At 44.9% G+C, this 15639-nt stretch overlaps 1 protein-coding gene across 1 annotated transcript in view; it reads right to left on the bottom strand.

Annotated features, from left to right (window-relative positions):
• Positions 1-10688: 10688 nt before the first annotated feature.
• Positions 10689-15639, bottom strand: part of LOC120916837 — a 78302-nt gene continuing 73351 nt past the window's right edge. The window contains exons 35-38 of the mRNA XM_040327781.1: positions 15418-15565; positions 15083-15235; positions 12664-12736; positions 10689-11177 (exon numbers count right to left, since the gene is read on the bottom strand). Of these exons, the coding sequence (XP_040183715.1) occupies positions 10991-11177; positions 12664-12736; positions 15083-15235; positions 15418-15565 (561 nt within the window). The 3' untranslated portion in view covers positions 10689-10990. The remainder of the gene's footprint in view (positions 11178-12663; positions 12737-15082; positions 15236-15417; positions 15566-15639) is intronic.

The raw sequence follows: 15639 nt of genomic DNA, 5'->3' as shown, positions 1-15639 counted from the left end.
TTTGCACAATAAGTGTTACTGGCAGTTGACTTTTTAGGACATGAAAACCTGGAGAGTACCCAAAATCCTCATTGATAACACCCTACTGTGACTGCCTCTAAGGACAAAGTACCCATCGGGTGAGTGGGGAGGGGGTCATATTCCCAAAAGTCCAGCAATAAGGTCAATTCTGCAATTGGATCCGCCATCTTCTATTTGGTCTTTGGCTGCAACTTTTTCTGTTATTCCTTTTAGGAATATCAGAACTTGGACTTGCTCCATCAAAAACTTGTACAGAAATTATGAAATGTTCAGGTCTATGAAAATATTTTGAATGTTTTCTTTATAGAAACAATGATTATATTAGAGTATTTACACCAAAGATCCATGAAGGATCCACAGTGATCACTGATACGGAAAGCTCAGTTTTCATGATCCTCCATAGGGATCCTTTGTAGAATGATAGTCCATTAACAGCTTAGATCCACGTTAAGACCCATACACACGATCTGACTTTTTGACAAACAACGGTCCGACGGACGTGTTTCGTCGGACAATCCGACTGTCTGTATGCTCCATTGGACAATTGTTTTTGTTTTTTCATCGGACAAATGTTCGCTGTGCATGCTCTCAAACTTTCCGACAACAAATGTCCGATGGGGGATTATCCGATCGTGTCTACACAAGTCTATCGGACTAAAACCCAAAGTACAAACACGCATGCTCAGAACCAATGCTAAACATCAGATAACAACAGCAGAAGTTGCCCAAAGGGTGGCGGTAAAGAGCTGAAAAACCACGTGGTTTGGTGAATGTTGGCTGAAAAAGTCCTGCCGTGTGTATGCAGAACAAGTTCACAGCCAACACCCTTCGCATAAAATTCCATGGAAAAGTCAGATGGAAGTCCGATCGTGTGTATAAGACTTAAAGCCTCATACACACACGATCGGATTTCAAACAAATGTTTCCGTGGATTTTTGTTCGAAATGCATTGGCCGCGAACTTGGTATGCATACACATGGCAAGACTTTTTCAGCAAACGTTCCCAAAATCACGTGGTTTTTCAGCTCTTTACCGCTACCCTTTGGTAAACTTCTGTATTGTTGTCTGATCTTTTGCATTGGTTCTGAGCATGCGTGTTTGTACTTTGGACTTTAGTCCGATAGACTTGTGTACACATGATCAGATAATCCTCCATCGGACATTTGTTGTCGGAAAGTTTGAGAGTCCGATGGATTTCTGTACACGCGGCAGGACTTTGCACCATAGGACTTTTGTTGCTGGAAAGTTTGTCCGTTTGCAGAGCGAACTTTTGTCCGATGAAAACCGAAAAAGTTTGTCCGATGGAGCGTACACACGGTCAGATTTTTTTTTAAATCTGGGAATTATGATTTTTTTTTTGTCAAAAGTCTGACCGTGTGTATGGGGCTTAAGACTTATGCAATGATAGGACACCGCTTGCTCATGGCCAGCGAACTTGTTACGGAAAATAAACCATACATGTCTCTCGGTAGCAGGCCTGTCGGAACAGGAGAGGCAAAGCAAGCAATTGCTTGGGGCCCCCGAGCTTGCGGGGGGCCCCCAAGCAGGGCCCTTGCGGTGACACCATCCCGACTCCCGAGGTTGAGGAAAGCCCTGTCTTTTTTTTTTTTCAGCTGACACGGCTGGAACACATCCAGCGCCGCAGCATGCCCTGGCCTGACGTGTGCCCTTCTTCCTCCTCCTACTTCCTCCTGCTGAGCCTATCACGTGTCACTATCTCGTCCCAGGCGGCGCGACTGCACACTGTTTTCTCCTCCAGCTGCCGCCCGGGACGAGTCAACGCTGAATTGTGAGCTGCAGTGCTGCCGCCCGCCCTGCCCTGGACCTCGGCTTGCGATGACGGGGTGTCTGCCGCCGGCCTGAGCCTAAGGTGAGGTGTGATAGCCTTAGGTGAGGGGGGTTGCCATTGTGTCACCACGCCACCCACTTGCACCCCTGTGCTGTGAGAGGAGTGTACATTTCTGGCGCCCTGAGCTGGTCTGATAAGGGGAGGGGGGGGGCTATATTATCTATACAGTACACCCCCCCCCCCCTTATCAGACCAGCTCAGGGTGCCAGAAATGTACACTCCTCTCACAGGGGTGTAAGTGGATTGCGAGGTGACAATTATTATCAGACACAGCTATATAGTTACAGTAGCTTACTGAGCCACCCACCCTGAGCTGGTCTGATGGGGAGGTTTCTCTGTGTCCACCACCCAGGCAATGGCGGTGCACCCATTAAGGCTGGCCCCTCTCTCCAGCCACCCCCTTAATGAATAATGGATAGATTTATGCATTGCATGAATCTATCCATGGACACCGTCACCACCGCCACCCCCTATTCATGCATCCGGCCCCTTTTCTGAAGCCGGGTGGCTGAATTCATAGGCTTCAAAAGCACATTAGTGGCATTTAGTGGGCACAATGGCTGCGTTTGATGGGGCACAGTGGCTGCGTTTGATGGGGCACAGTGGCTGCGTTTGATGGGGCACAGTGGCTGATTTTATGGTACAGCGATGTTTTTTGCAAATGTTCAATTGTTCGTATGTGGATCGCTGTGCTGTGGTTCCTGTAGACTTTGTGGGTGTGCGGGGGGGGGGGGGGGTTGGGGGCCTCCATGTCCATTTTGCTTGGGGCCCCCAAATTCCTTCAAACGGCCCTGCTCGGTAGGAACCAACGCATTGCTGGGAAGTACCAAACCCTTCATGAGGATCGTGTGCATTTGTTTTCATGTGTTTGATACTTTGTGGCACGTGGGGGGGGATCAGTTTTTATGACTCAACCAGTTTCTGTTTAATATTTAAAAATAATAAATCCGCGCCAATTTTCTAAAAGTGATTAATTCAATTAAATTATTAAGCTGCTCCTCTAATAGTAAAAAATAGAGGGCCAGATTCAGGTACATTTACGTTGCGCCGCGGCGGCGTAACGTATCTGATTTACGTTACACCGCCGCAAGTTTACAGCGTAAGTGACTGATTCACAAAGCTCTTACCTGTAAACTTGCGGCGGTGTAACGTAAATCCGCTCGGCGCAAGCCCGCCTAATTTTAATGGGGCGGGCACCATTTAAGTTAGGTGCGTTCCCGCGCCGAACGTACTGCGCATGCTCCGTTGGGAAAATTACCCGACGTGCATTGCGCTAAATGACGTCGCAAGGACGTCATTGGTTTCGACGTTAGCGTCCAGCGCCATTCACGGACGACTTGCGCAAACGACGTGAATTTTCAAATTTCGACGCAGGAACGACGGCCATACTTAACATTGGTTAGTCCACCTAGAGGGCATCCCTAGTTTTACGCGGCGTATCTCGACGGAAACTACGTAAAGTTAGAGCGACGGGTAACGCGGACGTTCGTGAATCGCCGTAACTAGTCATTTGCATATTCTACGCCGACCGCAATGGAATCGCCACCTAGCGGCCGGCCTAGAATTGCATCCTAAGATCCGACGGTGTAATTCAATTACACCTGTCGGATCTTAGGGCTATCTATGCGGAACTGATTCTATGAATCAGCCGCATAGATACGACAAGCGTATCTCAGAGATACGACGGCGTATCAGGAGATACGCCATTGTATCTCTGCTGTGAATCTGGCCCAGAATTCTTACTAAGAAGTGATAAGTGAAAAAGGAGGGCGCTAGAAAGTGATTATAAAAAACACTCATAAATATTAAATATACTAAAGTGAGAAAAATACAAACCATAAAAGTGGATAAACCAGTGATATACAATTAGTGGTAATAAATCTTTAAAATAAATCACCAAAAAGTATTGCACACATAATATAAGTCCATAAAGAAAGTGACTCTTTCGAAGGAAAAAAATTCAAAGCAAAAAAGATAAAAAATTGACCCAATTGAAAAAAAATAAAAAATTTGATTAATTTCCAAAATCCATCCACCAACAAAAAACAAAATCTTGCTGTAAAAGGATTATTGTCCAGACAGTGCAAACTTGTTCCTTCACCATACGCAAGGACTTAAGACACCCAAAGTGCACAGAAGGGGAATGTGCTTACCAGACTCAATAGGATCTTTTTGATTAGAAAAAGATCTCATGCGCTTAGCAGAAGCGTGCCTGCACACTTGGCCATAAACGGGAGATGTGGGTATTGGCTCAAGACCTCCATTGCAGAGATGGAACATGAAATGAAAAAGCCAAAACTTCCATAGTGCAAACCATTTAATAAAAGAATAAAATGACAGAACAAAAAAGGCCAAATGGCCGCTTACATTAAAAGATGCCCAACCCAGCACTGGGGCTGCAGACTCGTAAGGAATAGCACTTGTGGTTCCTCCACTTCCTCGACGGCGTGCGTTTCACCAGTCGGAAGCTCAAGCCAGATTGCCTGATGTGACGTAGGGGGTACACGCGACCAGACTGCGCCGCGACGTACGTTTTGTAAAATTAACGTCTTCAAGCGGGCATGTATATCACTGGTTTATCCACTTGGGAGAATTTTATGATTTGTATTTTTCTCACTTTAGTATATTTAATATTTATGAGTGTTTTTTATAATCACTTTCTAGCGCCCTCCTTTTTCACTTATCAGTTTCTGTTTAATGACAAAAAAATGTTTTGTCTACTCTGAGCTCGGTGTCCTCCTTTTTATACATTATGAAGCACTGTCCATATTACTTTATATTTACCACTACCAGCCAGCGGGTATCACTGCGACAGGAAGTGATAAGAAATCCAAATGTTTTGAGCTGCCACCAGAACAAGAATAGAGGGAAAATCTTTCAGATAAGACACCTGAGGATTTCACTCACTTCGTAGAGATTTACTTTTATTCCCAGGTTGTGACTCCAGAACAGGAAGTAAAGGGAAATCTCCCCTGGGAAACAAAATTAAAAAAATGAAACCTTACACAGGCTCACCCCATTCACTACTCTATCCAAAATTAAATACATGCACTTTATTACTTAAGTACCAGTGGCAGCAGGTGGTATATTTTTCTTTCGGGGGGGGGCAAACAGTCCGGCGCCCTGCATGTAGATTAGGGGGTCAGACACATGGATGGGGGGTGGCGCCCGTCATTGTTGTGTACACTATACATTTTCACACTATACATTTTCGCAACAGGTAGTGGCTGCAATAAAGCTACAGGAGATCAGCAGCACTGATATGTAACAAAGGATAAAAATAGGTGAATACAAGGATTTATTTTTTATGTCAATTGCTAATGATAGACAGTGCCCAGAGCAAACACAATTGCCTCCAGTTAAGGTTTACATCTACACTATATTGCCAAAAGTATTGGAACGCCAGCACGCACATGAATTTTAATGGCATCCCAGTCTTAGTCTGTAGGGTTCAATAATGAGTTGGCCCTTTGCAGCAATAACAGCTTCAACTCTTCTAGGAAGGCCGTCCACTCCAAATGTGTTCTATCGGGTTGAGGACTCTGTGCAGGTCAGTCAAGTTCCTTCACCCCAAACTTGCTTATCCACACTGTATTGCCAAAAGTATTGGGCCACCACTCCAAATCATTTGTTGGAGGGGGAGTTAGAGTGTGGGGTTGGTTTTCAGGGGTTGGGCTTGGCCCCCTTAGTTCTAGTGAAGGGAACTCTTAAGGCGTCAGCATGCCAAGACATTTTGGACAATTTAATGCTCCCAACTTTGTAGGAACAGTTTGGAGAGATGGCCCCTTCCTGTTCCAACATGACTGCGCACCAGTGTATAAAACAAGGGCCATGAAGACATGGATGAGCAAGTTTGTGTAGAAGAACTTGACTAGCCTGCACAGAGTCCTAATCTCCGTCCGATAAAACACCTTTGGGATGAATTAAAGTGGAGACTGCAAGCCAGGCCTTCCAACATTAGTGCCTGTCCTCACAAATACACTTCTGGAAGAATGGTCAAACATTCCCATAGACACACTCCTAAACCTTGTGGAACCAGTCCCCCAAGAAGAGTTGAAGCTGTTATAGCTGCAAAGGAAGAGCCAACTCAATATTGAACCCTACAGATTAAGACTGGGGTGAACATTAAAGTTTGTGTGAGTGTAAAGGCAGGTGTCCCAATACTTTTGGCAATATAGCTATAACTGGAGGAAAATTTGTTTGCTCTGGGCACTGCCGATCATTAGTAATTGACATTAAAAATGAAAATCTTTGTTTTCACCTATTTTCATAATTTGTTACATATTAGTGCTGCTGATCTCCTGCAACTTCTTTGAAGTCACTACCTGTTGTGAAATTTTGGGGTCCAGATCACTGGCCAGCTATATCGTTGTAAAAACATTTTTTATTTCTCCACAAAGTGCAACCAAAGCAGCTTTTCTTCAGCACAAAATAAACAAAACAGTCGTTAAACTCTGGTACAAAGCAAAATGTTGGCTCACCACCAGCATACACTTGTCCTCATACAAGGTTCAATTAGGTAGATTCAGGTAGAGTTAGGCCGGCTTATCAGTAGATAAGCCGGCCTAACTCAGAATATACGCCGCCGTATGTTTAAGCATATGCTCAAACAGAGATACGCTTAAACATATCTAAGATACGACGGCTTGCGCAGTCCTATCTTAGATTGCAATTTTTTGGATGGCCGCTAGGTGGCGCTTCCATTGCGGCCGGCGTAGATTATGTAAATGAGTTTGTACGCCGATTCACGAACGTACGCCCGGCCGCCGCAGTCTATTTACGCCGTTTCCGTAAGGCCTTTACAGGCCTAAAGTTATTCCACCTATTAGGTGGAATAACAATGTTAAAGTATGGCCGCCGTTCCCGTCGCGAGATTTAAATTATTTACGTTGTTTGCGTAAGTCGTCCGGGAATCTGGAGTTACATCGTTTACGTCCACGTCTAAATCAATAGGCCCGTACGGCGTACTTAGCCGCAATGCGCACTGGGAGATTTAGGCGCCCGGCGCATGCGCAGTAGCCAATAAACGTCAAAAACGTGTGTTCAAGCCTCATTACCATTAAACACGCCCCCCTCCAACCCATTTAAATTAGGCGCCCTTACGCCCGCCGCATTTACACTACGCCGCCCTAATTAAGGAGGTAAGTGCTTTGAGAATACAGTACTTGCCTCTCTTACTTAAGGCGGCGTAGTGTAAACACGCTAGGCTATGCCGCCGCAGATTAGCGCGCCCCTACCTGAATCTACCTAAAAGAACTTGCGTGCTCCAGGAGTCCAGAAAAGGGTCAAAAGTAGCCCAGCAACATTGAAGCAGACAAACAGCCCACAGTTCTATTACCACTGTGTTCTGTTCCACACAACAGAAAGCCCACAGGGTGTTCCAACCCATTGACCTCCAAACCTTCACTGGAGGCATCTGTTTGGACAATACATCCCCTAGAAAAATTTGGAGCAACCAGCACTGGATGTTGGTCCAAGGCTTAAGCTCCAAAAAAAACTACTCATCTTTGTCATTCCACTTATATATATATATATATATATATATATATATATATATATATATATATATATATATATATATATATGTTTTAGGCTGGGTTCACACTATTGCGAATTGGATGCGGTCATCCAATTCACAATAGCAGGAGATTTTGATTTTGGGGATCCAACAATACATTACAGCCGCAAGCAATTTTTAAAGATATTTTTTCCTTTAACTGTGGTACTGTTATGAACATGGGAAAGATGTGCTACTTTATAGGCAGACTAAGGAAACCTCCCAGGCACAATATTTAAAGGAATATTTCATTTTTATTGTTTCACTTTAAGCGTTATTAAAATCACTGCTCCTGAAAAAACAACCCTTTTTACAATTTTTTTTTTGCATTGATACATGTCCCCTGGGGCAGGACCCAGGTCCCCAAACACTTTTTATGGCAATAACTTGCATATAAGCCTTTAAAATTAGCACTTTTGGTTTTTCACGTTCGTGTCCCTTATGCCGCGTACACGCGATCATTTTTCGGCATGAAAAAAAACGTTGTTTTAAAAAAAATGTCATTTAAAATGATCGTGTGTGGGCTTCACATCATTTTTCGGGTTGTGAAAAACGTTTTTTTTTTTTTTTTCGAGCATGCTGCATTTTTTAACAATGTTTTAAAACTATGTCATTTTTCGGGTTGTAAAAAATGATCGTGTGTGGGCTAAAACGACATTAAAAACCTGTGCATGCTCAGAAGCAAGTTATGAGATGGGAGCGCTCGTTCTGGTAAACTACCGTTCATAGGTGTGTGCAGCCTTTGGCATTAGGGTGTGCACCCCAAAGCTCAAACACACACTACTGATCACTTATGATGTTCATTCAGAAAGGAAAGGGGCCGGTAAATGGCATATTTACTGGCCCCTTCCCCCATTCATCCTAAAACATCCACAGCAACAACCAGTGGGAGAGGAGGGAAGCCTACAGTGCTGTGGGGGGAAGGAAGGGGAGCCAGGTCAGTGGGGGAATATGTTCTGCACAGGGTGATTAGGGTGTGCCTGGGCACACCTGGCACACCCTGTGCGCACACCTATGCTACTGTTCATAATGGAGTAAGCACATTCATCACGCTGTAACAGACAGAAAAGCACGAATCGCTTTTACTAACACGGAATCAGCTAAAGCAGCCCCTAGGGTGGCGTCATCCGCATGGAACTTCCCCTTTATAGTGCCGTTGTACGTGTTGTACGTCACCGCGCTTTCCTATAGCATTTTTTTGTTTAAAACGATGGTGTGTGGACAACGTCGTTGATGATGAAGTTGGAAAAAACTTTTTTTTTTTCATGCCGAAAAATGATCGTGTGTACGCGGCATTAGACTTTAACAATGTTAAAGTGTTCGCACAAATGTTTTGCCTATTTGCATGTTCTAGAATGAACCGAATCGGGGGGGGGGTGTTCGGTTCAACCCTATTGTGTTCCTGTTGAAGACATTCCTGGATGACGTCCCTTCTGGTTCCTGATCTTGTCTGCTGCCTCTGACTACGCTGATGTCTGGCTTCCTAATTTCCTGGACTGTTATGACTACCCAAATTGGCTGCCGAAACCTGGCTATGTTTTGACTACGTTTACCAGTTGTACCATTTTTACTATTTTATTAAAAGGTTTGATTTTTACTGCATTTTCTGTCTCCTTCTGTTTCATGGTTCCTGACAATTCCCATACTAGGGAGAAGTAGCAGAATATGTTTTGGAATTGTAATTCCACATATACCCATAGCATGTGTGAGAAATATTTCATTAAATCGGGAGTTCACCCAATCAAGTTTTTTTTTCTCTTTTCCCCTTAGATTAATGCTCGTTTTGTCTAGGGGAATCGGCTAGTTGTTTTAAAATATGAGCCGTACTTACCGTTTTAGAGATGCATCTTCTCCGTCGCTTCCGGGTATGGGTCTTCGGGAGCGGGCGTTCCTTCTTGATTGATAGTCTTCCGAGAGGCTTCCGACGGTCGCATCCATCGCGTCACTAGTAGCCGAAAGAAGCCGAACGTCGGTGCGGCTCTATACTGCGCCTGCGCACTGACGTTTGGCTTCTTTCGGAAAATCGTGACGCGATGGATGCGACCGTCGGAAGCCTCTCGGAAGACTGTCAATCAACATAGGAACGCCCAGTCCCGCAGCCCATACCCGGAAGCGGCGGAGAAGATGCATCTCGTAAACGGGTAAGTACTGCTCATATTTTAAAACAACTAGCCGATTCCCCTAGACAAAACGAGCAGGAATCTAAGGGGAAAAAGTGTCATGTGCGGGTGAACCTCTGCTTTAAAGTGACAACTTTGTGTAAATAAAAGGAAACATTATTTTTAGTAATTTTCCAAAAACTTGTGAAAAAAAAAGCTTTCGTGGATTCGACATGCCTCTCAGCAAATACCTTAGGGTGTTTACTTTCCAAAAAAGGGTCATTTTGGGTGTCTTTATATTATCCCGGCATTTTAGGGCCTCTGAAAATGTGATAGGTAGTCAGGAAATCGAATGGATAATTAACACCCCTTGAAAGCCTGAAGGTGCTCATTGGATTTTGGGCCCTTGTACATAGCTAGGCTGCCAAGAAGTCTATCACATGTGGTATTCCCATACTCAGGAGAAGTAGCAGAATATGTTTTGTCATGTATTTCCACATATACCCATAGCATGTGTGAAGAATATCTCATCAAAGTGACAACTCACAATCAGTTTGGGAGATTTAGAACATTGCATGTTGCTAAAAATTGTGATTATTATCTGGGGAGATATTGTGTGTTCATCAGTGCAATGGGCCGGGGGTTAAAGGGGTTGTAAAGGATTTTTTTTCCCTAAATAGCTTCCTTTACCTTAGTGCAGTCCTCCTTCACTTACCTCATCCTTCGGTTTTGCTTTTAAATGTCCTTATTTCTTCTGAGAAATCCTCACTTCCTGTTCTTCTGTCTGTAACTCCACACAGTAATGCAAGGCTTTCTTCCAGGTGTGGAGAAAGCCTCTTGAGGGGGGAGGGGGCGAGCAGGAGTGTCAGGACACTCTCTACTTTGCAGATAGAGAAATTAGCTGTGTGTTAGTGGGCGTCCTGACACTCCTGCTCGCCCCCTCCTCCCTCAAGAGGCTTTCTCCACACCAGAGAGAAAGCCTTGCATTACTGTGTGGAGTTACAGACAGAAGAACAGGAAGTGAGGATTTCTCAGAAGAAATAAGGACATTTAAAAGCAAAATCGAAGGATGAGGTAAGTGAAGGAGGACTGCACTAAGGTAAAGGAAGCTTTTTAGGGATTTTTTTTTTCCTTTACAACCCCTTTAAGCCACAATCACAAGTTTGATTATTATATGTTTTTATTGCTGTTTGTGCTCCCATTAGAGTGATTCACCCTCTCTAGGTGTCCTGTTTGCCGTCATCATTGAAACTGAAAGAAAATCACAAATTATGGGTTGTCTCCAGAACATCAACACAGAAGTGCAACTGCATTTTGCAAAGTGCACAGTTTTTTTGCCTTTAGTAAATTAAGTAAATTAACCTCGACACAGAACTGAATTATCAGTCTTTAGTGACACTTGGTATTTTTCTGTGAAGAGTGTGGAGTGATCACTTCTGTTTTTCTGGGAATGTCTGGAAAGTTCTACAGTTCGGCATGCACTTCGTCCTCCTCCGACATCTTACGGATCTTCTCGGGGAGAACTTTGGTCCAGAAATTGTATTTTCTGTCCTTCAGTCTCTGCCCTGGTTTCTGCTGAATATCTATCTGAAGATAGTCTTCATCCTGGCTGTACTGTGGCCAGTGAGCCAGGCCAGGCCCGTTTGGGTCACTGCGGAGAGGGGGAGGAGATTATATATTTACTAAGCTTAGAAACACAGATGAGTGAGGACAAAAAATTACCAAAGATCCATCCAGTCTGCCACCTGCTGGTGTTCCCTTTAGAGATACAAAGATTTATATAGAGGAATCAGGACCTCCTTTCTGCTGGCAATCCCTCTAGTGATATAAAGGTCTATATAGAAGAATCAGGACCTCCTTCCTCCTGCTGGTGATAAATTGCAAGCTCGGCTCAGCCCAAACTTTAACTGCTTGCCGACCAGCCGCCGCAGTTATACGGCGGCAGGTCGGCTCTGCTGGGTGAGATCAGGTAGCTATACGTCATCTCGCCGAGCAGCCAATAGGGGCGCGCGCGCCCCACGCTCGCCCTTGACTCCTGCGCGTGTGCCCGGCGAGCACGATCGCCGCCAGGCACCCGCGATCGCTCGTTACAGAGTGAGAACCAGGAGCTGTGTGTGTGTAAACACACAGCTCCCGGTCCTGTCAGGGGAGAAATGCTGATCCTCTGTTCATACAATGTATGAACAGAAGATCAGTCATTTCCCCTAGTGAGTACCCCCCCCCCCCACAGTAAGAACACATCCAGGGAACATACTTAACCCCTTCCCCGCCCCCTAGTGTTAACCCCTTCCCTGCCAGTGGCATTTTTATAGTAATCCAATGCATTTTTATAGCACTGATCGCTATAAAAATGCCAATGGTCCCAAAAATGTGTCAAAACTGCTTGAAGTGTCCGCCATAATGTCGCAGTACCGGAAAAAAAAAAAACGCTGATCGCCGTCATTACTAGTAAAAAAAAATATTAATAAAAATGCCATAAAACTACCCTCTATTTTGTAAACGCTATAACTTTTGCGCAAACCAATCAATAAACGCTTATTGCGATTTTTTTTATGAAAAGTGTGTAGAAGAATACGTATCAGCCTAAACTGAGAAAAAAAAAATGTATATCATTTTTGGGGATATTTATTATAGAAAAAAGTAAAAAAAAAGGATTTTTGTACTCACCGTAAAATCCATTTCTCTGAGTTCATAGACGGACACAGCCTTCATTGACCTTAGGGTTATGCTTCTTCCTACCAGGAGAGTAGGAAGAAGCATAACCCTAAGGTCAATGAAGGCTGTGTCCGTCTATGAACGAAAGAGAAATATAATTTTTTTTCAAAATTGTCGTTCTATTTTTGTTTATAGCGCAAAAACTAAAAACCGCAGAGGTGATCAAATACCACCAAAAGAAAGCTCAATTTGTGGGGAAAAAAGGACGCCAATTTTGTTTGGGAGCCAGTTAAAACGACGCAATGCCAAATCGCAAAAAGTGCTCTGGTCTTTGACCAGCAATATAGTCCGGGGCTGAAGTGGTTAATGTTAACTTTGCATGGAGTGGAGTAGTGTTGGGTCCTCTATTAAATGTGTTACTGTATTATCAATGAGCAGAATTCACTGTTGTGTTATGGGGGGGAGAAGTCGTTGTGCCTTACCCCGTTCGAGCAAAGTTGGCCCAGTAGTTCATCATGGTTTTGCTGAGTTTCTTCTCCTCCTCTGGATAATTGTCTGAGAAATAAAAAAGAACAATTTAGTCGTGAGAGTAAAAGCGTTCTCCATCAACTATTCAATCACATACAGTATGCACCCGATGCCGCGTACACATGACCGTTTTCCGGGTTCTAAAAAATTACGTTTTTTTTTATATGTCATTAAAAACGATCGTGTGTGGGCTTCAGAGCATTTTTCATGATCTAAAAAAATGGGCAATTTTTTTTTCGAACATGCTCTATTTTTTCACATCGTCGTTTTTAAGGTCGTAAAAAATGGTCGTGTGTGGGCTTTAACGACATGAAAAACCAGCGCGTGCTCAGAAGCAAGTTATGAGACGGGAGCGCTCGTTCTGGTAAAACTACCATTCATAATGGAGTAAGCACATTCATCACGCTGTAACAGACAGAAAAGCGCGAATCGTCTTTTACTAACACGGAATCAGCTAAAGCAGCGAAAGGGTGGCGCCATCCGCATGGAACTTCCCCTTTATAGTGCCGTCGTACGTGTTGTACGTCACCGCGCTTTGCTAGAGCTTTTTTTTTTCACGATCGTGTGTATGCAAGGCCGTTTTAATGATCGGGTTGAAAAATACGTTGTTTTTTCTAGACCCTTAAAAACGTCATTCACAAAGCACCTGACTCCTAAGTTACGTTAGCGTAAATGGGCCGGCCTAATCGCGCCTAATTTAAATGTGGAACAGGGGGGCGTGTTTTATGTTAATGATTGGTGACCCGACGTGATTGACGTTTTTAACGAACTGCGCATGCGCCGTCCGTGGACATATCCCAGTGTGCATTGCTCAAAAGTACGCCGTTTCGACGTGAACGTAAATTACGTCCAGCCCGATTCGCGTACGACTTAGCAAACGATGTAAAAAGATAGGCCTGTTCCGCTGTCCATACCTTGCATGGGCTGCGCCACCTAGGGAGCAGCTTTATCTTTACGCCGGTGTATCTCTAACGTAAACGGCGTAACTAATTGCGACGGGCGCACGTACGTTTGTGAATCGGCGTATCTAGTCATTTGCATATTCTACGCCGAACTCAACGGAAGCGCCACCTAGCGGCCAGCGTAAATATACACCCTAAGATACGACGGCGTAGGAGACTTACGCCACTCGTATCTTAGCCTAATTTAAGCGTATATGGTTTCCAGAATACGCTTACATTTACGACGGCGTAGATTCAGAGTTACGACGGCGTATCTACTGATACGCCGGCGTAACTGTATCTGAATCTAGCTAATAGTATCTACTACCAAAAAAATTGTTCTTCTTTCTCCCAGCAATATTCTATTTTCTATTAACACTGTATGGAGCCTGCTCTGTGCAGTGTACACTGTAAGCTCATGGTCCAAGTGCAGGGATAATGAAGCGCCTATCAGCGGAGCCTGTCCTATTAGGGGTGCCCAGGCACCGCCCCCTCTCTCCAGGCCACCCCCAATATGCAATGGAGAGATTCATGCATAGCATGGATCTATCCGAGGCCGCCGCAGCCACCCCCTATTAATGTGTCCGACCACTTTCGTGGCACCGGGCGCATGATATACAGCTGCATTTTTTTTAAGCACCTGATTAGAGCAAGAGGCTCTAATAGGCTTCAAAATAGGGTGGTCTTGGCAGGGCCGATCCACCCTATAGGCTCACTATGCAAGCCACTTAGGGCCCCGCAAAATTGCGGAGGGCCCCCCCAAATTACTAGAGGCCCCGCCTGGTGCTGGTGAGAAGTCATTTTCGGCCCCTCACCCCGCTTCTCAACTTGCTGGCTGCATGGGAGAAGAGGTAAGAAGTCAGCACCCCCCGCTTCTCAACTTTAATGTGACATAATGTCATTTTGCTTAGGGCCCCACCCAGGGAGGTCAGGATCGGCACTGGGTCTTGGGTTGCAGAGAATGCGACCGGAAGCGGGTGTGAGACCTGTTTTCCGATTCGCCTGCAAACCGACCTGAACCAGCCGCTGTTTTGTCTCTCCAGTAAGAAAGCCCCCAAGGGCTTTCACACTGAAGCGGTGAGTTAGCAGCTAGCAGCATGGTTAAAGCGGTGTATACTGCTTCTCCGCCGCTCCTGCCCATTGAAATCAATGGGGCACCGCGGCTATACCGCCGGCAAAGCACCTCTGCAGAGGCGCTTTGCGGTGGTTTTTAACCCTTTCTCGGCCACTAGCGGGGGGGTAAAACCGCCCCGCTATCGGCCGAATAGTGCCGCGAAATTGACGGTAAAGTGGTGCTAAAAATAGCAGCGCTTTACCACCGACGCCACCCCTGCCCCAGTGTGAAAGGGGCCTAAAGCAAAAGTCCAAAGGTCCTGACAGGGGACTTCTGTTATGTTTTAGGAAATAAAAAGTAATTATCAGTCCGATCTACATGATTTATAGAGAATGCCGTCTCTCACGAAGGGACCTCCGAACACGAACGCCATTTCATCTGCGTGGTCGGCCTTCACCCACGGCGGTCTTCTGTCCCCATAGAAGGATGGGCGGCGCTGGAATTCATAGAAGTAGACTGGGGCTCCGGAATCTGAGAAGAAACAAAAAATAAGTTATATATAAATCACGTCTTTGGGTTTACAGGTAAAATAAAATGCGATATTTATTAAAGTTTAAGGGAATCAGATACATCCAAGTTATTGATCGGATTGATATTGCATGCTCTATACCAATCAATATAAAGGCCATAAAGAGGTATCTGAAGTCTCACACCTCTGTGAAGTTTTGCTATCTTCAGTGAAGGCATGACAAACATGACATCGCCCTGCAGGTCTAGAAAGTGATCTCGGTTTTCCAGGGGGTCGTCCGCGCTCCCGAAGTATTCATCCAGCAATGTGTAATCCAGACCGGAGATCTCACCCTGCACACACAGCAAACACCAAATCATATTCAGATTTTTGACTCCCAGTGGCGTAACCAGAGTTATGGGCGCCC

Source organism: Rana temporaria, chromosome 11, assembly GCF_905171775.1.
Source record: "Rana temporaria chromosome 11, aRanTem1.1, whole genome shotgun sequence".
Taxonomy (NCBI): Eukaryota; Metazoa; Chordata; class Amphibia; order Anura; family Ranidae; genus Rana; species Rana temporaria.
This window is presented reverse-complemented; position numbering and strand designations above follow the sequence as displayed.